The sequence below is a fragment of the Eretmochelys imbricata genome, chromosome 3 (genome assembly GCF_965152235.1).
Source record: "Eretmochelys imbricata isolate rEreImb1 chromosome 3, rEreImb1.hap1, whole genome shotgun sequence".
Taxonomy (NCBI): Eukaryota; Metazoa; Chordata; order Testudines; family Cheloniidae; genus Eretmochelys; species Eretmochelys imbricata.
The window spans coordinates 199,752,951-199,765,475 of record NC_135574.1 but is presented as its reverse complement, the minus strand read 5'-3'; the positions used below and the strand labels follow the sequence as shown (position 1 = coordinate 199,765,475).

Below are 12,525 nucleotides of genomic sequence, written 5' to 3'. Positions count from 1 at the left end.
GCTAATGCTTCTCATGCCATCCTTCTGGTAGAAGAAATTGCTTGCCTTCTCCTACAGTGGGATCCACAAATACTCGAAGAAAGAATAGTTACTTACCCTATGTTAAATGTGTTTTTTCGAGATGTTGTAGTCAGTGTGGATCTCATGACCCGCCCTCCACCCCTTTCGGAGTCCTCAGCTGACATGGGCTTTGAGTTGAGAGGGAACTGAGGGCCAATGTCTGCGCCATTCCACCCTTTATGCTTTTGCACAGAACTATGAGGGGGCTCAACGTGCGGCCCTGCTGGTCCCTGCCAAGCAAAAGATTCAGAGCTCATGTGCATGGGGAGTGAGATCCACACTGATTACAACATCTTGAAGAACCACAATTACAGCAGGGTAAGTGAGTGTTCTTGATGTTGAATTATTGCCCTATATTATGGAGACTTCTCATTTAATTTACCTCCATAATTTAATGTAGTAGCTTCATCCTGACCTCCAGATACATACGCACAATTCCTATTATTTCAGAGTGAGTTCCACGTGCATAGCTCAAGGTAGATTTTAGCCCATCCATGTGTGAAATATTTCTCCGCCTCTACTTAGTTAGCCTGTATTTGCAAAATGATGCATTGCATTGTGATCATGTAACAAAAGACCACAGCATAATGCTTAGGATTAAAGCCGGGGCAAGATAAGGTTCCAGTTTGAATCTGGCTTTTGCTAATATAACAGATGATGCAATATCAATTTTTCATGCATTTCATTGAGGATTTTTAAAAGGAAAATGAGTTCTTAACTGACGGAATTAGTGACTGTAAAAGTTACTAAAGATAAAGTGTGTGTGAGTGAAAGAGACAGACAGACAGATCTCCCCCGTGCCCAAGCACCACTGAGATACAGTACAGGTATGATGCAACTAGCCAGTTTCAGCTCGTGATTCTGTAAGACCAGTATGCTGGCTCCAGCTCCAAAATGTTACACTTACTTACCTCACTGACATATGGTCCTTATGGGATCTTACAGCAGAGGAGGATCAATGGAGCTGCACTCTGCCCACAACTCACTGAGGAAAGGAAGCAGTAGTCGCAGGAGCCAGGTTCACTGGGTTTAAAACAGCAAGGAGCTCCCCTCCACCAGCGTAATTCACCGCTGGCTACGTATGGACAGTATCTGGCCTCCTTTCACCACCTTGGAATATTCAGGAATCTGTCCCCAAGATTTATATATGTCCCTGAAACAGAATATTGGGTCCAAATACCCCAAGACTTAAGAAATTTTCCAATTCACATTTAAGCATTGCAGTTTGGTCGGTAATATGTGATCTGTTCACTCGCATTAACTTGTGAATATTCTAAAGGTTTATGTGTATACTTATTGTGAGCCTTCTCCACAGGGTTGCCTCATTTTAAGTGATGAGTTGAACCACACTTCTCTTGTTCTTGGTGCAAGACTTTCCGGTGCTACCATTAAAATCTTCAAACACAACAGTGAGTATTGATGCTGGAGATGTTTGGTGGCAGAGATGTTCCAACCAGACGAAACTGCTTATACAAATTTTGCCATCACTTATTTGAGAATATTTGATAAGGGGTGGGGCATTAGCCTCTCAAAGCTATATATGATTTCTAATTTTGGAGGGATAAAAATGAAATGCATACAATGACAGTTTGCAGCTGATAAAAGACCATGACCGTGACCAGTGCCATGTTGGAGCTTAAATTTTCAAAAATATTTCTCACCATAACCACCCTTCTGGTTTGGCATGTTGCTGTTATTCCGTACAGTTCTGGAAACATTTATTTACAATTGCAACAGAAAATCAGTACAAAAGTCTACGGTGTTTCAGAAGTGCTCAGCGCTGGCCTAACTCTGTTACCACTGAAGTCAGTGGGAGCAGACTTAAGCTAATGCAGAGCACTTTTGAAAATCCCACCCTAAATTTCTGGCAGGTTTTTTCAAGGATCCAGAAAGCTGGGATATAAGCATCTGCCCACATACTGACTTCACCAAAATAGGATTTTAGGACAAGACTGATACTAATGCTACATTATAACTCAGTTGTTACACAGAGGTCTGTATCAGTATCACCTACTGGTCTGGCTTCAGGCTAGTCACTCCCCAGTAACTTCAAAATAGGCTTTCATGTGTCAAGTAACACTCCTTCTTGTGTCCTAGCTTTATTAACAAAGGAGACATAAGAACTCCCATCCAACATCCTAGCTGGCTCACAGTCCTTGGTGTAGGGTTCTTAGGCCTGTCCCTGCTGAGATTTTGCTCTAGCAGACTTGCCCACCACACTCCAGCTTCCCTAGCTAGCTTCTGCTCCCTATAGGCATGCATCCCCAGGCCTTCTGCATAGGAGCTAGGGAGAGTCTTTCTGTGTGGAGCAATTCATGTGGTCCTTCTGCTCATTTCAACCTCTCCCTGCTTTCTGCTGAGCATCAACTCCCAGGGCTTTCTGCCTGGGTCTTTCCTTCTCTCTCTTTGGCTGTCCATAGGCTTCTGTTGTATTTCTCCCCTCAGAAGGCCCGATTTAGCGACATGACTTGCCTGTCAGGTGACTTTGCTCATTTTCTCCACCTGGGCAGGTGAGTCAAGTGTATCACAGACGGGGCTGGACCCATCTCCCTTTAAAGGGCCAGTCATCCTGTTACATGGTCTTTTAAAACATTGACAACACTGCCTTTTACTTAATTAATGCTGCTGTGGCATTTGCGGTACTTGCTATACTTGCAAACTGCTGTTGTAAAAATTATAACACAGTTACTGCACATTGTCTACCTAAATACCCCCTTCACTTTCAGTTGCTATTCTCCACTGTTCTGAGTCATGCCATGTACAGGTACTGTGTAATCAGTTACTACTTTGCCCCATCCCAGAGGTGAGTGAAGTCATTTAATTATGTATATGTTTTATAAAAACATACCATGAAAGGTGCACTATAATTATAAGCATCATTATTCGCGTAATTTTAATTGGCCAAGAAGCAATTCCATAACCTGATTAATAAGCCTGATTATTAGCCTGATGAATAAGCCTGATTCAAAACATTTTTACAAAAGTAACTATTTATAAATTTACCATCTGATGTGCTTACTAACACTCAGTGATCCAACCTTAAAGATTTAGACATAGGAGGCCGTATTTTTATACTTCTGTCTCTCTTGATCTCTGACCTCTTCCTTAGATTTGCACTGTGCTCTACTGAGTAACTTATCCCAGTCATACTTTTCCTGCTGCATGACATTTTGAAGGATGACCTCTAACCACCAAAACCCACTGGCTCTCAACTCCCCACCCCCACCCCCAACACCATCTCCACATTCAGCCCCTGATTATTTTGTGCTATTTCCCATAGCACTTGAAAGAAGAGATCCATTCAGGGAATGTGATTCAGATCACAGTTCCTAAAAGAATGTTGAAGATACCACTTTGATTTTTGACCCATATGTTGATAAATTAATACCCCCTCCTCACCCGATCACTTGTCAAGGAGCCGTCATACACTTTCTCCTCCCTTCCCCCAGTGAGCTAACATCTAATCAGCCTGCTGTTGGGGGTTTATGATACATCAGAGCTGATATTCTCTGTAAAGAATGTGGAGCAAAACTAACAGCAATAGCTAACTAGTTCCACAAACACCAAACTGCAGATGGAAAATTAGGTAATTCCCTTAAGCACCTCAGCAAACACCACTGAAAGCTCATCAGGTTCTTTCTATGTAACCCATTGTTCCCTAGATTACGGATCTGATTTGCCAAAGCCAGTCTAGTTTTCTTTAAAAGCTGGCTAGTTTAACCATTTTGAGCCTTATCGCCTTAACCAGAATTACAGTAAGACAATGCTTATCATTATGAAACGGTGGGAACCTTTTGAAGCATTATATATAGTTTCTCAGTTAACCCCATTCTGCCTGGACCTTAACCTGAATTGTACCTAGAGGACCCTTTTCATTGTGAAGCAGTGGGAACATTTTGTAAAACTCTGTGTACTTTAAGTTTCTGATCTTCAACCCCCAACCCACCCCCGCATAGGAAGCCATATAGACTAAATACCCTTGCTATAAAGCTGCTATTTTGGAGTGTTCTTGTGAACAGATTTCATAAATCAAATCCAGAACCTACCTGCCAACTGACTTTTGCCATCCAGTAACTATTAATAGTAGTTTTACACATATGGAATACTTCTTCATCCAAGCGGTTTCCACAGCAGTACATTTGGCACATTACTGAAATGCAGCATGGCTGGACAGCGTGGCAGCCAACTGGCACACGTCCAGCCGGACAGACAGAATCCCCTTTGTGAAGGCCCCGTCTACACTGTAAACCCATTTGGGATGCAGTTGTCTTGTAGCAAGTTGTGGTTTGCTTTGTAAATGGGACTTAAGTGAATTTTAAAAATAGCGTGTCCAGGGCTTTGACATCATTTTAAAAATATGTTTAGGTGCTATCTTCTTTGCAAAATGGACTGTGTCAGAGGACAGTAGCATTGTAGCTGGCTACTCCAACATCCTTACATTTGTTATGTGTATACAGGGAATGCCTTGCCCAAGAGATCCACACTATACTAGGAATTTACAACGGTTTAGCTATGTCTCTCAGGGGTATAAAAAATCGACACCCTGGAGAGATGTAGATATACTGACCTAACCCCCAGTGTAGACAGTAGTAGGTCGACAGAAGAATCCTTCAGTCAACCTAACTACCAGTTCTTGGGAAGTGGATTACCTACACTGATTGGAGAAGCCCTTCCTTTGGTATAGGTAGTGTTTACACTGAACCGCTACTGCAGCACAGTTATGGCGCTGTAATATTTTAAGTATGGACAAGCCTTTAGTAATCTAAATTGTTCTTCATTTAACTGCCTCAGAAACTTAGTCTTTTTCAGGTATTTAAACCTATTGTTCCAGTTTGTCTAGACATACCAGCCTTCCGCTTCAAAACTGCAAAGCTCTTAAGCATGTGCATAGCTTGAAGTATATGAATAGTCCGATTGACTGTAATGAAACTACTCATTTGTTTACAGTTACGTTCATGCTTAAGTGCTTTGCGGGGTCAGGGCCTTGATGTTTGAACTGCTAAGCTCATGGCCACACATAAGCCAAATGTTAGACTTGTGCTTTCATTCTCACATTTAGTGGAAATAGGTCAACTGATCTACCCGTTGTCCGAGTCACATTGCTGGGTATATGGGGAAGCTTCCCTGTGTTGTATTGTATAAACAGGAAACTGCATCTGGTACAGTCTGTGCAGAGGATTTCATGAGCATTAATTTGACTCTAAAATTGTAAAGTGATTTTGTCTTTTTTTTTTTTTTAAATCACTTTCCCACAACCTCAGCAGGAGGTAGGCGATACTCATTCCCTGCAGGGAATGGGAACTGGTTTGTGTCATGGCTGATGAGGGGAGCAAACAGCCCTCTGAAAGGGGTCTGGTACTTGCCCTCAGTTGGAGGATGTCACAGTGTCAAGGACCTTCTGCTGGTCCCCATCCATGGTAACAGGGGGCAAAGAGCAGAATTGAATCCAGATAAGAAGTTGTGAGAGCTCTAAAGATAAGGTCCGCGGGGAAGACAAACAGCAATGGGTCGTAACATGGCACAATAAAAAAGTCACTTATTAAACATGAGAATGGAGTCAAATTCTCTGCTGATGTAAACTGGCACCGTTCCCCTGGAGCTGCGCCAGTTTCACCAGCATAGTGTTTAACCTGGTATTACAGCATTGTAAACATAGTATGAAAAGTCAAAGACCTTTGTGCCACATAATACTCAACTAGTGACGAAAACATTCCTTCTGTATTGTTTGTTGCCAGAACAAAACCAGATTGGTTGGCAGCCTTGTGAATGACATTTTCAAAGCGTGCCTAAATGGGAATGAGGAAGGTGTTGTTAATCATTGGAGAAAGTGACTGCTCCCCACTGTCTACTTCATTCTCCTTTTACGTGGAGTGTAACAGCCTTGATTAAACTGTTTAGATCTCATTTACTTTTACTCTGACTTCTCTGATTGTACATGTATACGAGATACATTGGAGAGAAGGGCAAGGGGCGAATAGTGTGTTGCTGTTATGTTTTTGTTGGCTGCTAGAAATGGTTATCAGAATGAAGGGGCATACTTACACTACACTTTCATGAATCAACAGAAAGTTTTCTGAGCCACATACTTCCTGAATTACTATAGGGAAAACATGTGCAAGGTGTATTCAGTAACCACCCTATCCATCAAGATTAGCCTTGTACAAATAGTGCAGCAAGCTAGGACATTGATCCCCCTCCTCCCCCAAATAAAATAGTAGGAGGCATCCAAAAGATCCTGTCTATTGACAAAGCCATGTTTTCTCTCTAATTCCACAATTAAAGAAGTATAAAATGCTTTCAAAACTCAGATGGAGTAATTCTGACAAAGTGAAATCTAAATGTCACAACAAGAGAGAGGGTGAGAGAGACTCCAAATCTGGCTGGATTTAAATGCATCACAAGACATGTGTGGATGACTTGCAAACTTTTGGCTGATGCTACACAATCCCTTCCCCTTCAATATTCTATTTTAATTTACAGACTTATTTTCAGACACATACGCACAACCTAGACAATTGGAAAATTCCCACCGGTGGTGCCTCTGGTCCAGTCCTATAACAGGTTTAACTGATACATTGTTAAAATCTCCAGAAACCATTGGATGGAGCCTTGTCTTTATCTGGTTTCTTATCAGTACTACTAGCCCACCAGCGGTAGCCCCAGTATATCAACCAGGTAATGAAAAGTTGAGGGGGACATGTTCCATTGCAGTGGCTAACAAGAATATCCAGAGGTATAATAGTTGATACTAACATAAATTTTGGAAGGGATATAAAACTTCATGCTTCAGGATATAAGCCAGCCTCTAACAATTAGAGATCAGGACGAGACCTTCATCTGGAGGCCCATTACCCCCGCCCACCCCCAACCTACTGTGGAGTTTCTTGAACCTTCCTTTGAAGCATCTGGTGCTGGCCACTGTCAGAGAGCCAGGATACTGGGCTAGACGGCCTATGGATCTGATCCAGTCTGGCAATTCCTGTTTTCTTATGACACACGCAGACATTGTCACAGAAAAAAGATTGTGGTAACTTTCTGCAAAAAGAAAGGGAGGACTTGTGGCACCTTAGAGACTAACACATAGCTTTCGTGAGCTCACGAAAGCTTATGCTCAAATAAATGTGTTAGTCTCTAAGGTGCCACAAGTACTCCTTTTCTTTTTGCGGATACAGACTAACACAGCTGCTACTCTGAAACCTGGTAACTTTCTGGTATATCTTCTTTCTGCCATGCTGTGTCTGCACTCACCCACTTGAAAAATCCATGTGACTTGCCAAGTGTGAGCAGGAAGTGTTCCTGAGTGAGCGCCCTTAACTGTCACAGAATCAATGCTTTTGGGGGGGTGGGGGGAAGAGAGAGAAGAGTACTAGCCCTTATGGTTGTAAGTTCACCTTCCAAGTACCAACCAAGGGTAAATAATGCAATGCTGTCTGGGGGTGGAGTCCAAGGACTTTGCTACTTAAAGCTGTCCCAGAGCTCACAGCCCTCAGCCAAGTGAAAACTGCTATTCAGAACCCTACGGGCAGTAGTTACGTTGACAAACATCTGACAATCAATTTTCTCTTTGGCACTGCTTTGGGGAACTACAAGCAGAAGCAAAGATGGGCACTAGAATTATTCATTCATGAGGAAGACTCGAAAACAGAGTCTGGGGCAAGACAGCATCGCCAGGAAAGAGAGACTCCTTTGCAGCAGCCGGAAAGCTGGAGGGAGAAAGCTGCAGAAGAAGTAGAGCTCCACTGCAGAATCCTAGAGGATATTGTGTGGGAGGTGAAAATGGGAAGGGAGAATACTAGTTCTCCCTTGCAGGAGCCAGAGCTAGTCTGGGGAGATTTTGTATTTATCAGACAACTACTAATTAGAGCCTGGTGCAAAAAAATGCAGCCCCCAGGAAGATTCTGGGAACTGTGGCTATTAGGTGTCTGGCAAAATTTCCAGGCTTTGTGTGTAGAGATGTAGCTGGGATGGAGGAAAGTGCAAGAGAGAGAGGTAGGAAAATATTAAGGTGATAAATTTTAAAATCGCAAAATGTGTGCGTTAGAGAGAGAAATTGGAGGGAGGGGAAATAGAAAATTATAGTGTAGGAGGTAGAGAACACAAAAGGAAAAAAGCCTGTGTCTTTTTGGGGGTGGTCTGGGGGTTATTTATAAAGTGTACCAGGATTTGACTAACGTGTTCCAAGTTTCAGCCCCACATAGTTATGAACTGACAACGTTTTACGCCTGAAAAGTCTCCAACAATGCTTTGTGTAAAGCTGCCACCTAGAGTTCCATCCTAACCTATAGGGAAAGACTCAGCCTCTAGATCAGAAGCTCAGTTCAGGAAAGCCATCCTAATGTTTATTATTCTTTCCTTTGACATAGCACCTAAAGATCCTAAACAGTTTCTGTTTAGCTTAATCCACTTTATCTTTTCTGGAATATCTCCATGTGTAGACAAGACATAAGGCTCCCCAGATCACCTCCTCAGCGCCTGGGGAGTGCTTGTTAATTGCCACCAGTGGGGATCCATGCAAACAACACTCAAAGAAGATAAAATGGTTACTTACCACAGTAACTGTGGTTCTGATTGCCTGCACGGCCCCACACTCCTCACCTCCTCCTTTCACCACTGTCTCACAGCCTTGGGGCATGGCTACACTTGCAGATGTAGAGCTCTTTGAGTTAAACCAGCCTTCGTAGAGCACAGTAGGGAAAGCGCTGCAGTCTGTCCACACTGACAGCTTCAAGCGAACTGGCGTGGTCACATTTGCAGCACTTGCAGTGGCATTGGGAGCATTGCATTATGGGCAGCTATCCCAGCATCCAAGTGACTGCAATGTGCTTTTCAAATGGGAGGGGTGGAGCATGACAGGGAGTGTGTTGTGTATATGTCGGGGGAGAGAGAGTGGGTTTTTGAGAGGCTGAGAGAATGTCAGCATGCTGTCTTGTAAGTTCAGACAGCAGCAGACCCCTCTCACTCCCCCACCTCTCTCTCTCATGCACAGCATTCCACACTAATGGTTGCTTTGTCTCGGAGCAGATAAGCAGCCGGCTGTCAGAAACAGAGCTTTCAAAGGTCACAGCCGCATTCCTACAGCCAATTCAAAAACAATGACAAGAGTGGCCACTTGACTTAAGGGGATTATGGGACGTTTCCAGAGGCCAATCAGAGCGCAGTAATGCAACACTTCGTTCACACTGACGCCCGGGCATTGTAGCCAAGGTACAGCAAATGTTATTCCACTCGCCGACGTGGAGTACGAGCAGCGCTGTAGCCACGGAGTCAGAGCACTCTATGTGCCTTGCCAGTGTGGATGGGTAGTGAGCTAGTGTGCCCAGGGCTCCTTTATTGCGCTGTAACTCGCAAGTGTAGCCAAGCCCTAACCATAGATTAGATATAACAGCAGGAAACGAATGGCAACTGGGGCTCCATCATCTCACACATCCACAGGTGAGGCCATAGGGGTGGGCAAATGCCCTCAAAAGGCCCTGCTCTCTAAAAAGTTCCAACCTTGTGCACCCAAAGCGCCTATCAACTTTTGCGTGGATCAGTGTGGGGAACCATAGTCAGTGTGGCAACTGTTCTGTTTTTGAAGGTGGCAGTATTAGACTCACCCCCCCACCCCCGCTTCTGGATCACTATGTCCTAAACAGATGCAGAGGAAAAGGGGGCAATTAAGTTCATTTCCACATGTAACACCTTTATGCACTAAAGGCTTGCAGGCGTAAGAAGATTAAAACATAAGCTCCTTCAATGCTATGATGCAATAAACAAACATTCTAAAATACAGGGCAACTAAATGTTTTTTTTTTCTTCACAGCCTCCCACGCTCTGAAATAGACTTACAACTGCAGTGACAGGTGTGGGGTACATAGATTAAGCCCTGATTCTGCAAGCATTTACGCTAGTGCTTAACTTTGACTTGAGAGGGATTACTCACATGTGTTGAGCAAAGTTGAGCACAAGTGTGAGGGTTGGCAGGATCAAGGCTTTAGAAAGAATCTCCCCTAACTCTGCAATCATCCTCTTCACTAGAGCGGACACACCCAAGTGATTGCTAACCCTCTTCTCCGCACTCCCCCTCGAACCCCGTGAGTGTTAGGACAACCAGACCTTCCAACCTTAACTCCAGCTCATGAGCTTGGGGAAACGGCCTTTTCCAAAGACAGATTCCAGCACTAGTCCAGTTTAACAGCATAGGTTCCTAAACCAAAAGAACCTGTATACTTTGGGGGAGATTTTCAAAGGCACAAAGAGGCATCAGGCCAACCCCCATTGATTTTCTTTCGGAATTGGGTGCCTAAGTTCTCCTCTGTGTCTTTGAAACTCTGCCCCCTTGTTGTCAGGCTGATGTCCTGCAGCCAGTTACGTATTCTGTTAGCCCCACTTGGAGTCCTTTTACCTCACAAATGCTAATGATAGTCAGACACCAGCCTTGAGAAAGTCTTTGCTCCCCCCTCAGCTTAAATGATTTGGTTTGTTTGGATATAGGATAAGGCAGAATGGAATAAAAACTTCCACTTACTAAATATGCAAAGCACTTGGCTGTTCTGGTGGGGCTTCAAATGAGTGCTCTGAATAGCTGCTAAGCAAATCAGTTTAGAAACATCAGGAGAATTTATTTACTTGATTGCCATCTAGTGGACAACTGTGCTGTCTACACATTGCATTATTCCCCACGGGGCAACAATCACAGTCTAAGAACTCAGCTGGGTGAGCAACTGTTACCACAATTTGCCTGCACCCTAAGTGGCAAATTGGGAACGCTCTCCGCTGGTATGCAAGACCTTCAAAAGACTCAAGAAAACATAGTTTTTCTGTGTGAGACTGCAAGCCAAGGGATATTCCATACAGGGAGACTGCAATCCTTCTTTGTGCCATGGAGCAGCATTGTATTGGGATCATGCTAGAAAGTGGAGAGGGGGGGATTGGTCATGTTGGAGACGTGGTAGTGAAATGGCCAGTGCCCAGAGACAGAGCCACAAATCCACAAAGGGAAACAACAGGTTTGTTTCTTCCTTGAATATTTGCAGTAGCAGATGTGTTCTGTCTATACAGATGTCCTGGGCTTTGCAGATTGGACCACCTATTGGTTCAAAGTAGTAGGACAGGAATGTTCCTGAGAAACTAACATCAGGTTGCACTAGCAACAGTTACTCTCATTGTTGGAGTATTATTCTATTGTCTTGCCTTTACTAACCACCTCTGACTAATGGAAGGTTTTGTTTTTAAGTGAAGCAATTCATCTTCTTTGGGGCTTGCAAAAGACAAGACTGGGGTCGGGGGGCTGAATAATCTTTTCCGAGATCCATCTGATTCGTACTCCTCTCCTAACACTGGGTCAATTTGTTTCATTAACCTCTGGCTCTTTATGTTGAAGAACCTTGTATTATCTCTAACCTCCATTTAGAGGGCAGCAAATACAGCCAGTGATTGGCTGCATTGAGGGGACCCACAGGGATCTTTCATAGTGGCAAAGAAGGTACTAATGGTACCACTACATTCCGAATGTAATTTGGTTTTCTCCAACTCCTCTTGAACGGCCAAATAAAAAAAGTTCAGTTTATAAAAAGTATGTCATACCTTATAAATTGACAAACCACTCTCAGCTCAGTGTACATCAGAGTTCATGAGGAAGTGCCAACTTTGCTAAAGGCTAGAGCGGGATATACTTAGTGATGCTGGATAATACCTTTCGCTATTGAGTCAATGGGACTACTCATGGAGTACGTACTGAGTAAGGGTCCACAGTTCAAGCTGGTGTAAGGACAAGGTGCACAAATACGGTTCATTTACTCTGCATAGTTTAAAATACATTGGTATAGACGGAAGGTGCATCTTCGTAAAGTGGAAGGGTTGTATTTTCTTAGAAATATAAAGATCAAGATTAGATGTCGTAATGCTAAAAGAATAACACCGCATTCAAGATTTATTGCTGAAAATGTGGCAATTAGTTAATATAAAACATGCCAGCCGTGTTTGTAAGGTATCATTATCTACTCCCAGCCACCGACCTGCAAACACAGACACACAGGACTGTTTTCATGGGTGTAAAACTATCAAATCACTTCAATGGAGAGCGCAGGGCCGAAAAGCTCTAGGGCTGCCCACTGCTTCTACAATGGTCACTGAATTCTAAGGCACTCCAAACTGCATTGTGCTCATGGGCTTCAAGCACTCCAGAATGCTTGGTGAACGTGACACAGAGCATTGAGCCTGAGTTGCAGAATTGAGATCTAGCTCTACGTTTCAAACACCCAAATTCAAAGGTATTCAGATCTAACATTCTGCTTGACCCCTTTCTTAGTGGAAAAGGCCACCTATGAAATTCAGATCAGATCCCAGTTCACAATCTGAAATCAAATTTCCCACCCAAACTTGGAGGTGACCTGATCCAGGAATATGGATGTCTAATCACAGTAGAGTGGTAGAGGAAAGGGTTCAGCCAAATGAAGTAGATACAGACCCATCCCTCATGTATCT

At 43.5% G+C, this 12,525-nt stretch overlaps 1 protein-coding gene across 1 annotated transcript in view; it reads left to right on the top strand.

Annotated features, from left to right (window-relative positions):
* SPTLC3 (serine palmitoyltransferase long chain base subunit 3) overlaps positions 1-12,525 on the top strand; it is a 129,216-nt gene that overhangs the window by 76,068 nt on the left and 40,623 nt on the right. The window contains exon 6 of the mRNA XM_077812046.1: positions 1,376-1,469. Within this exon, the coding sequence (XP_077668172.1) occupies positions 1,376-1,469 (94 nt within the window). The remainder of the gene's footprint in view (positions 1-1,375; positions 1,470-12,525) is intronic.